This window comes from Leptonychotes weddellii, chromosome 13 (assembly GCF_054177405.1).
Source record: "Leptonychotes weddellii isolate Sample4059 chromosome 13, ASM5417740v2, whole genome shotgun sequence".
Taxonomy (NCBI): Eukaryota; Metazoa; Chordata; class Mammalia; order Carnivora; family Phocidae; genus Leptonychotes; species Leptonychotes weddellii.
Genome location: NC_138381.1, coordinates 15,631,431 through 15,650,790, shown reverse-complemented (window position 1 = coordinate 15,650,790; position 19,360 = coordinate 15,631,431). Strand labels below are relative to the sequence as shown.

General features: G+C 45.9%; 1 protein-coding gene across 1 annotated transcript in view; it reads left to right on the top strand.

The window, feature by feature from the left end:
- Positions 1-19,360, top strand: part of NEDD4L (NEDD4 like E3 ubiquitin protein ligase) — a 290,602-nt gene that overhangs the window by 215,853 nt on the left and 55,389 nt on the right. The window contains exons 6-9 of the mRNA XM_081802522.1: positions 6,343-6,393; positions 14,875-14,936; positions 15,107-15,209; positions 17,084-17,250. Coding sequence (XP_081658648.1) covers positions 6,343-6,393; positions 14,875-14,936; positions 15,107-15,209; positions 17,084-17,250 — 383 coding nt within the window. The remainder of the gene's footprint in view (positions 1-6,342; positions 6,394-14,874; positions 14,937-15,106; positions 15,210-17,083; positions 17,251-19,360) is intronic.

Here is a 19,360-nt window from a genome sequence, read left to right as displayed (position 1 = left end):
AACTGTGACCGTTAGAATTTTTCAAGTTCTAGATGTGGCTCACGTTATATTTCTGTTGAGCAGGGCTGGTTAGTTTCTCTCCATAGGGAACAAGGGCACCTTGTCTCTGGAACCCTTAGGATGTCCCATTTTCTGTGTCTGGTCCCCAGAGTTCTTTCCCAGAGTTTCCACCCCTAGAGTTGATTGGACCTGAAATTCAGATCATCAAGTGCTCCTACTGCAGTAAGCCGCGATTTCTGTGGCCCTACTTTGCCCCGGGCCCTGGAGTCTGCTTATATTTGGAGCAGGGAGAGGACTGAATGTTCTTGAGCCACCTCCACCCACTGAGGAAAGAGGGGACACTGTGCACCTCTCATCCCCTCCTGTGATGACCGGCTACCTGCAGCAGCTGGGAGTCCCTTTAAGCCCCACACACAAGTGCCTTCTGACAGGTGTTGGGGGTGGGCGGGTCCTGCGCCTGGATGAAAGCCCATCAGCTCCTGCCTTAGTCTTCCTTCGCCAGCTCTGTGCTCCTTTGCTCTGTTGACCCCTCCCTCTTTGCATTCTGAATTTTGAGCAAAGTGTCCTTTAAAAGAGATAATCTTCACGATCACACATTCCTCCAGCATGATTAAGTTCTGCCCGCCGTCCCAGTGTGATGCTACAGGAGCCTATAAAGGTCCTGTGGGTTTGCTCTGACATCTTGTTGACATGGAAGTCTCGTTTGTTGTACATAAGAGCCAGTGTCTCCAGGACACACCTTGCTCTGTTTTCGTGAATGGGAGGTCTTGTCCCTTAACCCAGAAAACTAAATGGCAGAGGGGCAGACAGTGTGAAAGTCGCATGTGTTTTTATGAAAAAGTATCGGAGTTTTGCTTGGTTCTATGTTCTGGGGCCTACCCAGTGAGTTTTGGCAAGAGCACGTGCATTCAGAGAGCATTTCATGGTGGCACCTTTTGATTTTTAGTAGAATGTCCCTCGACTGTTTGATGAAGGTAACTTTGGTGACCTGTTTTGAAGCCATTCACCTGGAAAGCCGGAGGCAGCAGGTGGTGAAACGTTGGGTTTTGCAGTACATGGGGCGGGTGGAGGCCCGACTCCCTCTCCCTGCGTGAGCGCCAGCTGTTCTGTGCGTGTGGCAGAGTCAGATGTGTGGGACAAGTGCAAGGAGAAACAAGCCCGTCGTCCGTCCTTTTGTGCGTGACGACAAAGCCCGCGTCATGCTTTGTTGAGGAATGAGACAGCACCTACCACTAAATGCAAATCGACATTCAGGTGACTCTCCAGACACGGAGCTGTTGAGTTCAGATATTTATAACATTTTGTCTAAAAGCTTCTGTAAAAGGTTCTCACGCCATTCATTATTTAGATCATTCAGAGCACATACTTTCCAAGTCACTCTAAAAATAGAACCCGTTTCCCCCATCGACTGAGTCCCGGTGCGGGAGTGCGGGCCACGTGCTTTGGAAGGAAGCGGCAGACAGGGACGTCACGTTTAATGGTTCAGTGGGAGAGCAGAGGGTTTTTTTCTGGCTCAGTGTTAGAGTTGTGATGTGTACCTTAGCTTGTAATAGGCAAAAATCTAGTCGTGCTGTATATCTTTACTCCTAAATTCTTTTTCTGTAGCTTGTGTTCTGATTTCTCTCGTCTCTTCCATTTGTCTTGAGAAGTTCTAAATATAACCTTCTTGGAAGTCACTACTTACTAATTTCTAGGATAAAACCCCAGGCAATTGGTAGTACTGGATGGTTTCCACTTAATGTACTTTGAGAGGCTTTTAAACTTTTGATCGTGATGCAAAAACAAGAAATTTAGATCCTAACTTAGTACACATTCTCTCATGTATGTAACAAATGATTTTCTTGAATCACTACATTCGTGTGAGGCACTAATATTTTCTGTCTCATTCTACTGAACTTTTAAAAAATCCTTCGTGTTGTGAGCAGCCAGTGGGATTGCAACTCCTCTTTAAAACTCCCTGCCCTGGGGCGCCAGGGTGGCTCAGTCTGTTAAGGGTTTCGGCTCAAGTCATGATCTCAGGGTCATGAGATCAAGCCCCGCGTTGGGCTCTGCGCTCCTGCAGAGAGTCTGCTTGAGATTCTCTCTCTCCCTCTGCTCCTTCCCATACTCTCTCTCTCTCTCTGGTGAATAAATACATCTGAAAAAAAAAAAAAAAACAACAAAACACTGCCCAGCCATACCTGCGTGCACCCCTCACTTGCTTCTGGCTGGATGTGACATGCAGGGTCCTAGCCCTGTTCTTACCATAACCTCTGTGGTACTCCTCACACATCAGTCCTTCGAGGACAGTTCTAACCTAAAGACCAAAAGTCTCTGTTGTTTCTTAAAATAGATGTGTTCCTTGAGAAATCGAGTCTCATTTATTTTGTGAGGGCAGCTTGCGAGGTGCCCGAGGGCCGTCCTAGGGTTTCACCAGAGCTGTTGTCCTTGTCCCCAGGCTTCAGGTTCCAGTGGCATTCACACTGGTGGCAGCTTACCTCTCCGTGACGATGGCACACACTTGTTCCTTTCCTTCTTATTTAAATGGGAACAGTTATTTTTAAAGGGGGGAGGGGCAGTCTTCAAGAGGGTTAATCATCACTTAGAGGGCAGGCTCCAAGACAGCGTCTGTTACAGTTACTTCACATTTCCAGTAATGGAATATAGATTTCTGCTTCACCTTATCTGACACATTTCAAGGGCTCCGTTTTGCCTTGCCGTTACGTTGGAAAATAATTTGGTGGCTTGTCAGAAGGGAACATTTATAACTGTGTTACTAACCAGCACATTTTCAGCCTCCAGAATAGTACAACAGGTAACTAAGGTTGGGATTGACAGCAGTTACTTACCACTTAAAAATAAGCACAAGAAATGCCAGTGTTCACCGTATGAGCTGAAACCAGTCCAGTTTTTGTAGGCTCTCATGGGTAAACGTGGTGGTTGATGGAAATAACGACGTAATAGAAATTACAAAAATTGATTAATGTGTTTTCATAACATTGGTGTAAGATGTCATTCTGTGGCAGCAACGACATCAGGAAGTTGTGGTGGCCTCAGACATTGTTCGGGGCCCAGGGGTGGGGATCCTACCACCGCAGCCTACCCAGGTGTCCTTGAGACGCCCCTGCTTCTCATCTTGGCATAAAGACCACTAGTAGGCTCTCTGACCCCCTACTAGCTATCTTCTGGGGAACTGAAGATGTGTTTCAAAATTGGTATGTTGTCAGGACGCCTGGGTGGCTCAGTCGGTTAAGCGTCTGCCTTTGGCTCAGGTTATGATCTCAGGGTCCTGGGATCGAGCCCCGCATCAGGCTCCCTGGGAGCCTGCTTCTCCTTCTCCCTCTGCTGCTCCCCCTGCTTGTGCTCTCTCCCTCTCTCTTTCTCTCCGACAAATAAAATATATTTTTTTAAAATTGGTATGTTGTCATTAACCGAAACGCTTTACATTTCCTTAAGTTTCTGTATTTCTGGCAACAGTGGGATGTTTTGAAAACCTAGATCTCACCACACGTTCCATTTGGTGAAATATTCATGTAAGCCAATTTCTTTTGACCATGTGCTGTTCTGTACTTGATCCCTATCCCTGTCTTTTTTAAAACCTGGTCTTATTACAGTCACCCTTGATGCAAGCCAGAGAGAGCCTTCGTTTGCTTTATGGGTGAGGTTGCTTCATCTTTGACTGTTCAGTTGAGTGAGAAAACCTACTAATGTCCAAGTGAAGCTGCTGAGCAAGTGCCCCAGGGATTCGGTTACCTGCTCCGTTTGAGGAAAATAGCAACAGGAGATACCCCACAAGGGCATTTTCATAGGACCCCACCAAGTCTCGTCACACTGCTATCATCAGAATCTCTTCCCATCCACACTGTATTGAGCCGGTGTCCCAGGGAGAAGCTCAGAGCTGGTGCACAGCCATGCTTTTCCTGCCAGTTACTGAGCTGTAGGGCGGAGTACTCGCTTAGAGCCCGGACTCTGGAACCAGCCCGCCCAAATAGGAACCTTCAAGAGGTCACACACCTCTCTGGTCTCTAGGTTCCCCATCTGTGAAATGGGCTTCATAATAGTGCCCACCTCCTACAGTTGCTGTGAGGATCAGGTGTGGCCTGATAGGGGTCACTCCTCCAGCCCTTAGTCGCAGGTGCCTGGGCCAAGCTACAGGCCCTTGACGGGTTTAGAACCCTAACAGCCTCTCCCCAGCAAAAGAGCTTGGGCACGTAGGTGTTTGTGAATTTTTATTAAGATGCACTTAGGTTGATAATTGAGGAGTAGCATTTCAGAGATGGGAGGGCATGGAACTCCTTTAGGTAAACCCATCTTCTGATTTTTGCTTGTGTGTCCTTTTGCTTCATTGCTAGCAGGAGGGGCCGGGGACAAGTGGCGATACCACCACTTACATTAGGTAGACGTCCAACAGTAGTCAACACACTTCTGGTTTTTGATGGTAGAGTTAACTACCATTCCCACTCGCTTTACCATTAAATCAGTCAAATGGAGAGCGGGAAATCCCCCATCTCTTTTGGCTGGCAAGGATGTCTGCCTTTTCTGGACCTTCTGCGGACGGCTGCTGTTGTTCAGATCTACAGCATTATTTGGCACCTGTAGCTTTGCGCTAGAGGAGGGTATCTCCATGGTGAGTTGTAGCAGATGTAGCCAAGAAAATAGAAGAAAGGAGATGCCCGTCAGGACGACTGAGGCTAGTCTCGTGCTTCAAGTACACCCGACCAGTGGTAACTGATTTTTCACTACCCTTTGTGCATCGCCTAAGGTAGCTTTCTAGTTAATCAAATCTCTTTTAACTACACATAAGGCAATCCTGAGCTTGCAGCAAATCATTTCAATAAATCTCATTCGTATTTACCAGGTGCTGCTTTTTAAATGCAAGAAGAGAGGTTTTTCAAGTACATTTAAAAAGTCGTCTCTGTAAATTAGAGAATTCCTCGTTAAACCAGGGAAGAGTGAAAATAAGAGCACAGGATTTGGGGTTAGGAGGTCTGGGTTCTCCCTGGGGCTTTTCCTCAGGCTAGCTATGGGACAGGTCGGATTACCCCTAAAGAACTTCCGAGGCTTTAGGCATTTGAATGTGGTGGAAGCAACTACATGTTTTTATATAAGGGTAACAGACTTACACCCTGGGGTCACCTAAATGTCAGAAGCTCTGACACAGGGACCCCTGCAGCAGGACGTAGAGGCAGCAGACCTGTCGGACGCCCCGTGGTCCAGGCCGGCGACCCCAGAACCTGAGTTATGACTTCCCAGGTGACTCCCAGAGTCCGAAAGGGGGCTTGTGAGCTCCTCCAAATGAATCTTATCTAGGTCTCTCAAGTCAGAAAGATGTATGCTGTGTGGTAGGACAGAGACGGGAAGAAGTATGATGTGTCCAGAAATTAACCAGCAAACTAATCCATGAACTTGGATTCCAAAGTATTGTACTTACACGATTGAAAGCTTGAGGCCTTTTTTTTTTTGAGAAGTAATTTCTAAGATTTATTAATCACTAGATTATTACACTTTCTCTGGACTCTCAGCTCTCAAGAAGCTTTTTACAGCACTTAATAAATATTAGAGTGTTCCCAACATTTCATTACTGTCTTCTCTGTAAATTGGACCACCTGTGACCCCAAACCTTCTGTGGTCCTGAGTGTCCCTTCCCTTACTGATCGCATGCTCCCCAATTCCAAGAGTTGATTTGTTTCCTTTCGAGTGGGTAGCAGATGCCCTGCAGGGGTTCAGCCAGCTAAAGATCTGGTGTACGAGGCCTCGGGCTCACGGGTCTCCCAGGCAGTGGCTGTCTGCCAGGCATCGGGGCCTCTGCCTTCTACCCAGCCCCGCTGCACTCCAGTGTCAGGCCCTGACCATGGTCTCTGTTTGTTAAGAAACATTTTTTTTAATTGAAGTACAGTTGACATACAATGTTACCTTGGTTTCAGGTGTGCGACATAGTGATTGCACAAGTCTGAACATCTTGCTGTGCTCACAAGTGTAGCTGCCATCTGTCACCATACAACACTATTAGAGTACCCTGGACTTTATGCTCTTTCATCCCTGACTTATCACAGGAACATTTTATTAAAGAAACATACTAAACATTTTTAAGAATGCTGACACTCGGGGCGCCTGGGTGGCTCAGTTGGTTAGGCGACTGCCTTCGGCTCAGGTCGTGATCCTGGAGTCCCTGGATCGAGTCCCGCATCGGGCTCCCTGCTCGGCGGGGAGCCTGCTTCTCCCTCTGACCCTCCCCCCTCTCATGTGCTCTCTCTCTCTCTCATTCTCTCTCAAATAAATAAATAAAATCTTTAAAAAAAAAAAAAGAATGCTGACACTCAGTGCAGAGATGGGGACATTAACTCTTTGCTGTCTTCTCAACAGACACGGGACGACTTCCTGGGACAGGTGGACATACCCCTCAGTCATCTCCCGGTAAGGACCGTTACCTGCTTTATGGGGCGTGCTGTGAGCAGTGCTTTCTAATTGTTTCCGGTTGGGTGTATTTCAGAGCATATTTCCTCAAGGCAATGGAGCAGGCGGAAATGAAGAGCATGTGCTCTGGCCCTGTCCCTTTCTAGAAAGTGGTCCTTTCAGGGGGATGGGAGAGAGCTTAATTGTAAAAATCAGGTGTATCTAGATCATCCACGTAGGCTTGTGTGCATCACCAGCCTCTTTCTCTTCTGGTCTTCCTTTTGTCACATCATATAAAACAGCTCCTTTCTCTGTCAAAACCTCCTTCTTGGCACTGGAATGTCTTTCAAAAATTCATCCTCTGGGTCCGATCAGATACTTGTTCTCTTCGTCTAGAATGACATGGGTGTTTCTCTTGGGGCTACATCCATATAAGCTAGTGCTTCCCGGATTTGGGTGTATGGCTTTTCTCAGGCAGCCTGGAGACAAAAGATGCTGTCTGTTCTGAGTGAACTTGTCGGCTGGAAACACCCACTCCAGCTTTAGAAATTCTACTGAGCTGGCATCTTCCCCTCTGCTCACACGAGCAGCAGAGCCGCTGGGACTTCCGCCCAGGAACCGAGGCCGGAGGTGTGTTCTGCGCGGGCCAGAGGTGCTGCAGGTAGAAGGGGGGGCACGGGAGCTGGAAGCCGTGGTGAAAGGCGGATCAGCTTGTATTTCAGCTTCGGTTTTTCAGATTCTCGCATCCCCCCTCCTGGCCCTTCTCCCTCTGGGCATCACAGAGTGACTCAGGTAGCTCCTAAGAGAGGAGAAGTCCAATGTGTCTGCCTTTCAAGGGCCTTTTGTTAATTTTTTTAATGCTTTGTGTGAGCAAATAGCGTAAACAGTCTATAAACTAAAATGACTTAAACCAGCTAGGGGGTGTCTGCCGCTGTGTTGAAGTCGTGGCCCTTACCGTATGTTAAATACCAAGAAAAGACTGTGTCTTACCCAGGACGCTCTGAAGATGTGTTGTGAAGGCATGAGATAGCAAGCAATTTATTCTTATTTACTCAGGGGCGCTATTAAGGAAGAAAAGTTTCAAGCACATTTCCTTCCAAAAAATTGGAAGCACAACTGATACCATTAAAATATTTTTGTTTCTGTATAAAAACCCAAAACTCCAAGGTACTTGGCAGAGGGTGCCTGTGTGTACATGAGACCGACTCCATAAGCCATCAGAAACCCAGTTATCCTCTTAGAGTTGTGTTGAGAGGACATGGAAGTCTCAGTGTTGGCGAGGAAAGACTCTCCATGTATTTCTACATCGGTTGGTCTTCTGTGTCTCCTCTTCGGGTCGAAGCTGTAATCTCACATTTTGGGCAGTGTGGGTTGGCCAGTTCTTTCGTGGGTATCCTTCACCACCCTTTTCCCTAACATAAAAACTGACTCTCGGTCAAGGCAAATTATGTACTAATAGTCTCTCAGAGGTGTAAGTGGAATCTGTTAAGCAACCTGCTCCGACAGTCCCTGGTTTGAGTGATTGAGGGCAAATTGGTTTTTGAAAGGTTGGGCGGGGCTCCCAGAGAACAGAATAGCGTTCCTCTTCAGAGACCAAATCAGTAGAGGGAATGGTTTAGCTTGGGCTTTTGGTGGAGGCAAGAGTGAGCTTTCAAAGAAGTGGTGCCAGGACAGAAGCCTGGAATCAAAACCAGCCAACGAAAGAAAGGAGCCAGTGAATGCCTGGAGGGAATGAGAACCTCTCTGTGACTTGAGCTGGGTGCTTGAAGGAGCCGCCCTGTTTTGCATCTGCCCAGCCAAGAGCTTACATTGGAGTGCAGTAATTTCCGCACTTAGAATGGACTAGCTTTGTGGGGCCAACTGCAGTCCGGGAAATGGACCACAGAGGAAGCAGAAGGAGAGGAACGAAGGTGCATTCATCACCTTTCAAGTGATGGTAAGACCCAACTAGCATACTCTGAATGGATGCAGCTTTTGGGCTCAGGATTTGAGGTGCTGTCATGTGTACGGTTGATGGTACGTGAACGGTGCTCATGGGAAAATTACACAGTGTCCTTCTATTTTGAAGAACACAAGTGTGGGTGTAGGAAATGGATGTCAGCATTTGAATGTATTTTGCGGACTCAATAATAGTCGCTCTTTTCTTGAGAGCTACGTGACCATTGTTGAGGCAGGTTTTATGTGGCCTAGAGAGTCAATATTTGTCAACATCATCAAATTTTAGATAAAAGAAATTAGGAAAATTGTCTCCTTAGCAATGAGAGAAGATAGGGAGAGCAGTAATGTGGTGGTAAATTTGCCATTGCCGACCTAGGTGAGCCTTTTCAGGGTTGAAGGCATCTGATTGGGGGGGGGGGTGATTATTAATTAATTTTTATGTAGCCTCATTATCTGATAGAGCATGGCCGATGGACATGATTCTGGTCTCCGAGGAGGAATCCAGGCAAGCAGCTTCCTCCCTCATGCAGCCCGGCATCATCACTCATTACTGTAGCCACATGGGGTGGCTGGAGCATTTGAAATGTGGCCCATATGACTGAGGAGCTGAATTTATCATTTTATTTCATGTTAATTAATGAAAATTAAATTTTTTGAAAATTCTCATGTGGCAGATGGCACCATATTGGATGGTACTTGTGAGGGTGAGACCAAGTTCCCTGGCTTAGGTAAAATAATGTGTGATTCTGGATTCCCTTTTCCTCAGATAATAATTCTAGCTATTAGAGGGATTCCCGAACCCCCACCAGCTTTACTTAGTGATTTTTCATTTGGTTTTTTTTTTTTCCCCTTACCTGAGGCTATTTCTTTTTAGTTCTACAGGTGTGATATACCAAGAACATTTAATGTAGGTAGTAATAAAAAGCCCAGATGTTTGAAATCATAGAAATTAAAAAAGTATTTTTTATTATTTTTTGAAATCTGTATTAGCAAAATACCTAATTGCATTTGCCTCCATGTTGCAGTCTATATCTGGATAGGTATATATCCACTTACTTATTTTAAGGCATTTTAAACCAAGAATGAGGCTTTATCTTATTGCCACAAGATACCACAAACTTTTATTCCTTTAAAAAAAAAAAATCCTCTCTGTCTTGATTCTGGTCTAAGAAGTTGCCTTAATTTGCACGAAGCCCTTTTCTAAATCAGGAGCTTTATGGAGAAGATCCAAGACAGCAGAACTAAACTCAGTGTAATCTCATGATTGTTAAGAAATTATTTTCGATGATTTAAATCCTATTTTGTGTTTTGTGTATGTTTGAAAAATAAGTATCTTAGACCTAGTAATTGATGCTTGCCGAAGAACCTTCTTCTCTTGCTGAAATTCTGGAGGCATATTGGCTCATTGCCAGGGGATAGGGGTGTTTGCCATGTAAAACCTTGCTTTTAGGATCTTAGGAGTGGCTTGCCTAAGCTGCCCTTACTTGGCAGCTATAAATCGACTGACCCCCAGGAAGACTGGAGGGTCGGAGTGACCCTTCCATTGGTGCACAGTGCAAAGTCACAAGCGTCTTGGCATCTTGGACCCGGTGCACAAGGGTCCTCCTTGGCCCCCTGCCCAGCGTTGGGTCCCTGGAGTACTTACGGGCCCTTCTGCCCCCTGTGGGTCGTTGCGAGGGGCTGAGTTGACGTTCTGCCAGGGTGACAAGTGAAGGAGGCACTCGGGAGAGGTAGGGCAGCAAGGTGTACCCCACAGGTCAGAGTCACCACCTCAGTGGCCAGAGGAGGCCAGTGTCAGCTCCGTCATTGTCCCCTAAACAGGAAAGAGTAAGGATGGGTCGTGTGAAAGGAAATAATCTTCTTGTTCCCGTTTTTTTTTTTTTTTTTTTAAAGATTTTATTTATTTATTTGACAGAGAGAGAGACCGTGAGAGAGGGAACACAAGCAGGGGGAGTGGGAGAGGGAGAAGCAGGCCTCCCGCAGAGCTGGGAGCCCGATGCGGGGCTCGATCCCAGGACCCTGGGATCATGACCTGAGCTGAAGGCAGACGCTTAACCAACTGAGCCACCCAGGCGCCCCCTTGTTCCCGTTCTGATGATGGATCCCTCCGTGCTTTATACTCCTCAAATGCTTCCAGAGGAAAGCAAGTAATTTTAGACTTGTGATTGACTTTCATCTTTCCTCAGCCCTCAGAATCCGTTCTCCCAGTTTTATTCTGGAAGAAAACATGGAAAGGAAACAGGACATGGGAGCTCAGAACAGGAGGGACCTTTCTTTCCTTTGCTCCCATTCCAGATGAGCCACTCATCTTTCATATTTCTTGTCCGGTTTATTTATTTTTGAGGGCAGGAGCGAGGAAAAGGAGAGGGGGAACAGGGGGAGAGTAAATAAGGTTGGTGGTCCGACCTTTTATGCAGATCCGAGAATGAAGAAAACATCAGTTCATATTCACGGAAGTCTCCAGAGGTCAGGCTTTAAAAGATCTCTCCAGAATTGTTGACTCAGACCTGGGAGATGAGCGAGTCGCCTTGGTAACGTTAATAAGCCAGTCATCCTTTCTGGGCCTCTGTCACCCGTAAAAGGAGGGCATGTGCAGAGATGACCGCCCCCGTGTCCACCCCACTCTGTCCACACCGCAGCTCCGCGGCTCACTAAGCAGAGGCACGGATGACCAAGAGGACACGCCTGTCACCTGGGAGACTCGGGCAGCAGGGCTCGCAGGAGGCGTGCAGAGCAGGCGAGACTCTTAACTTGGGAAGGTAGTCCTTCCCACTAGCAGCCTCACACTTGCACCACAGCCGAGACAGAGCTGCTCTTTTGTTGTTGTTGTTGTTGTTTCATTGCCGTGGGGCACCAGCGGTAAACTCAGCTTAACTCGGCTGCGATAGCTGATTTCTCGTAAACTACCATTTTTCCATGTGTTTGTGAATTGCGGTGTGGTGGTGGTTAAAAAGTTCATGACTTGTCTTTACTAATTATTTAGAGGAAAACCAGCTCCGAGACTTGTCCTAACAACAGGGGGACATTTTCTGGCAGGTGTTTGCCTGTTGCACATCTGCAGCTCTCCTCGACGCCTCCTTCCGGTGTGTCTCCCCTGCCCTTTGAGCCCCCAGCCCGCCCACCGCAGTCAGCTCCAAAATCTCTGTATCCATGGGAAGCACACTGCGGTGGAGAGAGCTATTTTAAGAACGTTGGTTTCTCCTGTTTTAGTCAAGTGCTACTCGAGGCAGTCAGGGTAGCTTTTGAATTTCAGTTTCCCTAGAGTGAAGCATTTTCAGGGTGGTGGGGTTGTTTTGGGTACCTTAGCTGAACTTGAAGGTAACTCAGATGATGAGCACCCCTGTTCTGTGTATGGCTGATAGCAGGGTAATGGTTCCCTCTCCTATGTATAGAATTCAGTGTCCTAGAGCTTAGAGGGACTTCAGACACCATTTGTCTACTCCCTGCATTTCACGGATGAGGAGACCTGGGCCCAGACAGGGAGGTGACTTGCCCAGTGATCAGTAGATTGGCAGCAGCGCTGGGCCAGACCATGCGTCTCCAGCATTGGTCTGTGATGTAGTCAGGGGTCTGGTTCGGGGGTGGAAGGGGGCCTAGTCTAAGGCTTGGGTGCTTTTGGTGGTTGCATCCAGGTTTGGTGTCTAGGGGCCCGGTAAGTCTGTCTGCTTCCATTTGCCCGCAGAGCTGTTCATCTCACTGTATGTGACAGTGATTGTGGTTCTGCTGAAAGCAGCTCCCCTTTTTAAGATGGAAGTGCTGTGTATCCGAAAGATTTTCTGGGGAACGTTCAGCGCCCCAGAACAGGAGGCAGCAGTGTCCACGTTGGCCAGTAATGCGGTCAGCATCAGTCTGTGTGAGGTGGCTTTCTACCAGTGCTGTCCTGGGACTCTCCCCTGGGCTTTTCCCCAGCAAACAGGATCAAGTAGGACCCTGGATAATGCCAAGAAGAGTCCTGTCACTCTCTACAAGATCACCATCTTGTTCACATGCAAGAACGTCCCTGGAGGTGAATTTTCATTTTTTAATGCTCTGCCCTTTATTGGAGAGCATGGAGGTGACAGTACTCACAGGTGACATGAGAATGAGAATTAGCTGAAGATGATAAATGGCCAGCGTGTGTGAGGTGTGCCAGGGACCCTTGCAAGGACTTCGTCTATACCCACTCAGGTGATTGGCTTATTCCTCACAACAGCTCTGTGAGATCCTGTTACAGCCCCACTTTCTAGATGAGCACACTGAGGCACAGAGAGGTGAGGGGCTTGCCCTTGGCCACATGACTCTGCCAGTAGCCAAGCCAGGACACAGACCTAGAAGGCCTGCCTCTTGATCTGCGTGGTGTTGGTCATGTAAACTGTGTAGTTGGGTGGACAGGTTCACTTGCAGAGGAGTCCCTCTGAGCTCTGTGCTTTCCTCCGCTCACTGTCTTTTGCGCTCTCTGCTGATCCTAGACCCCTCATGCCTGCTAAGGGTCCTGTAGTTTTGTTCATGCCAGGGTCCTCAGCTTGAACTGTCCTTCCTCCCAGCTGTCCACCTGTGTCCAAACTTGCCCATTCATCTCAGTGTGGACCGCACATCCCCAAACCATTTTGATCCCCAAGTTGAGAATCGGCCTTTGCCCTCCCCCCGCAGATCCCACAGAATGTGATCTTTATTCCGTCTTAGGTTCAAGTTTTGTTGCTACCATGGTCCCTGTTACACATCCTTGTTACTCTAAGGGAAGGCACCATGTTGTAGCCACATGTCTTTCACGTGGCCGTTGTTCTAAAACTATTTGTGGTTGAATAAATGAGAAAAGGAAGAAATGCAGTAGTATTCTTGATTAATAAATTTTCCATAATAAGTGTTATGTGTTTGGAAACCTCTTTCTTCAGAAAATGTTTCCAAAATGTCTAACTTGATTGCCTTAAAGAGGACTGCCCAGAGAATGTAATTGACTTCCTTCAGCGATAGTGAATTTTCACGGCCTCAGTACTTTACTGTAGATCAGACGAGTTAATCAGCTGCTTGAACGAGTGCCCACATTGTGCCAGGCAATGGTTTGGGCACCACGGATTTTAATGGTGAGCAAATCCAAGTCTCCAGTCTCATTAGCTTAATTCTAAAAGTGATAGATGACAAATTCGTAAATAAATAAATGAACAAGATCGTTTCAGATAGTGAAAGGGAAGAAGATCAACCAGGATGCTCTGATTAGAGGGTGGAAAGGGGAAGCAAAGGGTGGCAGTTAGGATGCAGTGTCTGAGGATATGACCTGGGATCTCACACCCGGGTTGTAAAGTGGAGCCAGCTGAGGCCATTTGGAGCCAGAGCTGTCTGGCAGAAGGACCTGCTAGGGCAGGATTGGATGGATGTGCACCAGGAGAGATGAGGCCAGGACGGTTGGAGCAAGGGGTGAAGGGAAAGACTGCTTCACAGTGACGTTATAGGTATGTTTAACCTTATAGGACATACAGGAAAGAATTTTCAGTTTCTTATAAGCACAGTAGGAAGCCATTGGAGTTTAATGTAGGGAATGACATAAAATACGTAACATTTCAAATATAAATGCGTACACACACACCCCTCTGATATAATAAATCAATAAATCATAATACCGTGGTTTGTCTCTCTTGCTACAAAAGTACTTTACATTATTTTAATTAAAAAGCCTAGTCATTTGAGGTTTTTCTACATACGTAGTATTTATTTATTTATTTATTTTAAATTTTTTTATTTTTTAAAGATTTTATTTATTTATTTCAGAGAGAGAGAATGAGAGAGAGCACATGAGAGGGGGGAGGGGCAGAGGGAGAAGCAGACTCCCTGCCGAGCAGGGAGCCCGATGTGGGACTCGATCCTGGGACTCCGAGATCATGACCTGAGCCGAAGGCAGTCGCCTAACCAACTGAGCCACCCAGGCGCCCTACATATGTAGTATTTAAAAATTAATGAAATAGTAATTATTTTTCCAGCTTCCTTCTTGCTTTGACCAATGAATTTTGCACAGTGAGTACTGATTTCTTAAAAAAAAAAATCACAATTACATTTCACAGCTTCATGAAATAAGCACCAGCACGAGGCTGATTAATGGCGCTGCCTAGAACGGTCTCTGTGGGAGGGGATAGTCTTTCAGTTATCTTAGGCTGATGATATGATACTTTAATGTTAAAAATAAAGCAAAACTGCCTTCACGGGCATATTTTCCTGTTAACTCCATTTTTAGGTTTCTTGGATCACAGGGACAAGAAGGCACCAGTGACCACTGGTTCTCCAAAATTAATCAGCAGTGAGATTGAGGCCTGCACCCTGTAGTTAGAAATTAGACTTGGCAATGACGACTGTAATTTTGTCATTTGTCTAACGCTGGGATTGGCTCCTAAAAATGGGTGTTGATAGTGACATCTAGTGGATCTTGGGTAAAGTTTTGTTGACCTATAAAATAATTGTCAAATACCGGTTGAGGAACCAACCCCGTTTTTACCTTCCCACGTTCTAAAACACCAGTGTGTGTTCTCTGCAACCCAGTTTGGTGTATCTAAAATACAACAGTATCAGGAGTTTGAAACTTACTTTTTCTTCCTATAGACGGAAGATCCGACCATGGAGCGACCCTACACATTTAAGGATTTTCTCCTTAGACCAAGAAGGTGAGGCTTTGGGGTACATGTGTCCTTCACGTTTCGGTCATTGGTTTTCTCTGAGGAAAATTTCAGGTTCTTTGCCTTTTGCATCTTTTTTTTTTTTTTTTAAGTCATCATAAATATGAATGATGTAACCAAGTCATATCCTTTATAACCAATTTTCTTCCATCACACAGTCATAAATCTCGAGTTAAGGGATTTTTGCGATTGAAAATGGCCTATATGCCAAAAAATGGAGGTCAAGATGAAGAAAACAGTGAGCAGAGGGAAGACATGGAGGTAAGTTGCAGAGCTGCAGGCCTTGATCTGGTTTCTTTGCCCAAGATCATACTAATATTTCATTTAAGACTTTATAATTGAAGGAAATAAATTAACTATGAAAAAACTTACCTGGGTCTTTGAATCCTACTGATGTGTTTGGCTTTGGTTAAAAAAAAAAAAAAGATAAACTTTTCATTTTATGTTACAGCACTGATAATTGAAGAGACTTCTCTTTATTTATAAAATGCTGTACCCGCATTTCATGAACAGCACCACCCCTATGTGAAATTCTGCTCACCATATTTCATCCTCCTCTTTCTTTCTTTTTTTTTTTAAGATTTTATTTATTTATTTGACAGAGAGAGAGCAAGAGCAGGAACACAAGCAGGGGGAGTGGGAGAGGGAGAAGCAGGCTTCCTGCCGAGCAGGGAGCCCGATGCGGGGCTCGATCCTGGGACCCTGGGATCATGACCTGAGCCGAAGGCAGACGCCTAACCGACTGAGCTTCCCAGGCGCCCCTTATCCTCTTACTTCTTTGGACTTTCAGCTCATTGTAAATTTCATTGTGGTGTTTGGAATTGCTTCAAAGTGGAGGAAATGATTTAGAAAAGCTTTTCCAAGGTTCTTATGTGTTTGGCCCACAGGTGATGCATTAGGAAAGCTCTCCTCTAGAAAATCCATTTTGGAACTAGCTGTCCAGAGGAACTTTTTCTTCCCTCCTGGCATAGCTGCCCCTTACAACTCCTTAGTTCCATTCCTACATCACGGGTCCCACTGTACCTTCCCTGCTCATGCTTCAGACAGTGCTGTTGTGTTAGACAAGTTGTCCTGTTGTTCTGGAAATGTGCATTATACGGGGCCCCTCTGGTGCTTATTTGCACATCTGTTTGCAGCTGTGGCATATACGTGCTATGTGAATTATGTGTTAGGGGCACGTCTTCGGAGCCCTCCCCATGCCAAGTGGCCGCATTTCCAGGCAGCGTTTCACTTGTGCGCTTTCTCCCTGTGGGGAGGAGCGAAGCGGGGGGTAGGCATGTACGAATGTCAAGATTTCATGAGCACATCGGCAGATATTTATCTCAAACCCAAGGAATTTTTTACACTCTTATAGCTTTCCAGCTGCACTAACCAGTGAATTACTTTGATTTTCCAGTGACTTTACTAGGGGATGTTAGGAAGGAATACTTAATGCCTAAAATATGTGTTGCAAAAATTTGTAACTCTGGTACCGTGAAGCCTGTTAATGGGGTGGCAGCAAGTGGGGAAGGCCTAAGCAGAAAGCAGCTTCTGGACTTCTGCTCTCATGACTGGACTCGTTGCAGAGTGGGAGCCTGACGGGCTTCCAGATCTCCCCCCCTGCCCCCCAAGTGTCATCCTCCCTGGGGAGTGATGGAGCCTGGGCCTCTCGGCCCCTCAGGGCAGGATCTCTGTAAGAACACACATGTGGTGTGGCTCATCGCCCCGGCTCCCCCTCACCTCGTGGAGGTGTCGAAAAGACCACAGTGGTAACATGACCCATGTCCCTGGCATGGCTTTGCACCGCCCTGAAGGCCTTCAGGTCAAAATAACAAATCTGTGTGCGGAAAGAGCGTAACGTGACTTAACACACTATACGTATCCAAAGCTGTGTTGCTGTGTACGGTGTGGTCACGTTCAAAGGCAGCACAATTAATTGGTCATTGCTCAGAATTTTTTTTTCTTAAGACTCTTCTAGAATTATTATTATTTTTTTTTTGCCCTTTTTGGGAATTTCTTCACACATGGCGCATGAAGCCACTGAAAGAGCCACAGTGCCAAGGAGCAAAGAAGAAGGACCCAGAGTACACCATGATTGTTTTTCCTCATGTCCAAAGGGCCCACCTCAACGATCTTCATTTGCTTTTCTTCCACAGCATGGCTGGGAGGTCGTGGACTCGAATGACTCGGCCTCTCAGCACCAGGAGGAGCTCCCTCCCCCTCCACTGCCCCCCGGCTGGGAAGAGAAGGTGGACAATCTCGGTCGTACCTATTATGTGAACCACAACAACCGGACCACTCAATGGCACCGACCGAGCCTGATGTGAGTACCCGTGGACAGGAATGCGTCTGCACTCAGCGGCTGGGGTGTGGTGGGGTTTGGTGGCCCCTTGGGGGCAAGTAGGGAAATTAGTCCTGCATCAGAAAAAGCGGGTAGTCTTGTGTTCCTTTTCATTTAGTTAAAGAGCTCGGGAGCCCATCAGAATTCACGTGTGCTAAAGAAGCAGCTCTTGGTTTTGTTTCATGTTCGCCTGTCTTAAGTATAGGCTAATTCACTTTGTGTGCCTTTGTATACAGGCTCATGAAATACAGGTTATTTTTCCCAGATTTATCTTAAGGACAGTAATGCTATCACTTCCCTCGTACTCCTCTTCCTCTCCTGACTAACCCAGAATGAAAAACAGCAGGTGGAGAGAGGCTGTGCAATTTTCTCTGAAGTTTTTGGATTTTTATTCCCTTTAATTATTTGATTTGGGAACACAACTTATTTTTTCCTTTTGGGGAAATTTATTAATCACCCACTTGATCTCACTAGACACCCATGGGAGGGTTGCAAACTCAGAATTAGTCATTACTGTTTATTCTCATCCATCACCAGCCTCAGGGATGCAGTGAATTGATTACTGTTTTGTTCACACAGCGGTTTGTATTTGATGGTAGAAAATAAACACTAGTTAAACCTCAGCTATGTTAAAAAAGGATTTGAAGCAGCTTGCTTTTAAATCATGGTATGCAGCAAGACCTAAAACTATTAGCATACGATAAACGGCAAAACAAAATACTAAAGGAAGGAAAAGGAAGAAATTATCTTTGAAAATTTGAGCTCCCTAGCAGCCAAGACAAGGAGGGTAATTATCAATGAGTTATATAATTTTAATATGTAATAAAAGCAAGTATATTAAGTGAGATCATTTTTCTCTTTAACCCAGACTCTGAAAGAAATTCACTAATGATGGTTTTTAAACAAGTGGTATTAGCAGTGTGATGGATGGTATTGTCAGTAAGCCTCTTTAGATGTTCCAGAGAGAGTCTGCTTATGACCGTGGATGGAGAAGGTAGCCAAGAAGTGGTCGTCCAGGTTTTGTTTGAGTTAGAGAGAAAGCTTGCCGAATCTACACCAATGAATCCAATCCTTCCTAATCCCCCAGGTGGGTTCCTGTGAATATCAGCTGTGCTTGGTCAGCTTTAGACCCAGCTCATTAGTCACAGGGCAGTGTAAATATCCAAACATCCAGATGATAATGAGCTCTTCTTTCCCATGGAAATGGTTTAGTTAATTCTTTTATTTTTATTTTATTTTTTACTATTCCCCTTTGATTAATGACCATAGCTATTGTGAAACTATTTTAAGCCATTTGACTACTCTAGCTATTTGTAGTTTAAAAAAAACTGGACACCGCACCTCCCAACTTCAGCTTGGTTACATGTAGTGATCGGGAATCTTGAATCCAGAATCTTGGTAGCCATACCCTGAGTAAGGCACCATTATCTTCCTTTACTAAACATCACTGGACACATAGCACTCTGTGGGGACCAGAGTGTCCTATGACCTCTGTAGAAAAGTGACCACTAGCAGCTCACAAAGAAATACTAATGGCCATATGTACATGGAAAAAATACTCGCCTTCATTATAATCATGCAGACTGAAGTCTATTAAGTGGAAATCCTTGCTTTCTCTATCTCCCAGAGTTGTGAAACTCTAATGAGGAAATTCCTGAGAAAAGACTTCATATGTTTTTGGAAACATACCACCTTGGTGGCACTGCACAAAGAACTAAACCAAAACAAAAGAGATCATTTCCACCGTGCTGGCTCATCAGTTGTCCAGACCGACATGGGAAAAATGCAGCTCTTAATCCAAGTTCAGGTTCACATGTAGTTTAGGGAGTGGTCAGTGGCATGACTGTCCCCATCCGTGAGGCAGCTCTGCCAAAGAGGGTGAACCAGGAAGGACATCAGCATAGCTCAGGTGGGGCCCAGGGAGTGCCTCCTCTCCAACAGGCCTGGCTTCTAGAAAACGAGAGAAAAGTTAGATATGAAGAGTTAGTTTCCACAGTAACCTCTTCGTCCCATCTGAACTGTTTTGAGAATTTGAGGTGCTTTCTCCTTAACTTTACTTGGTTTGGCCAGAAGCCCTCAAGCCTTCCAGAAG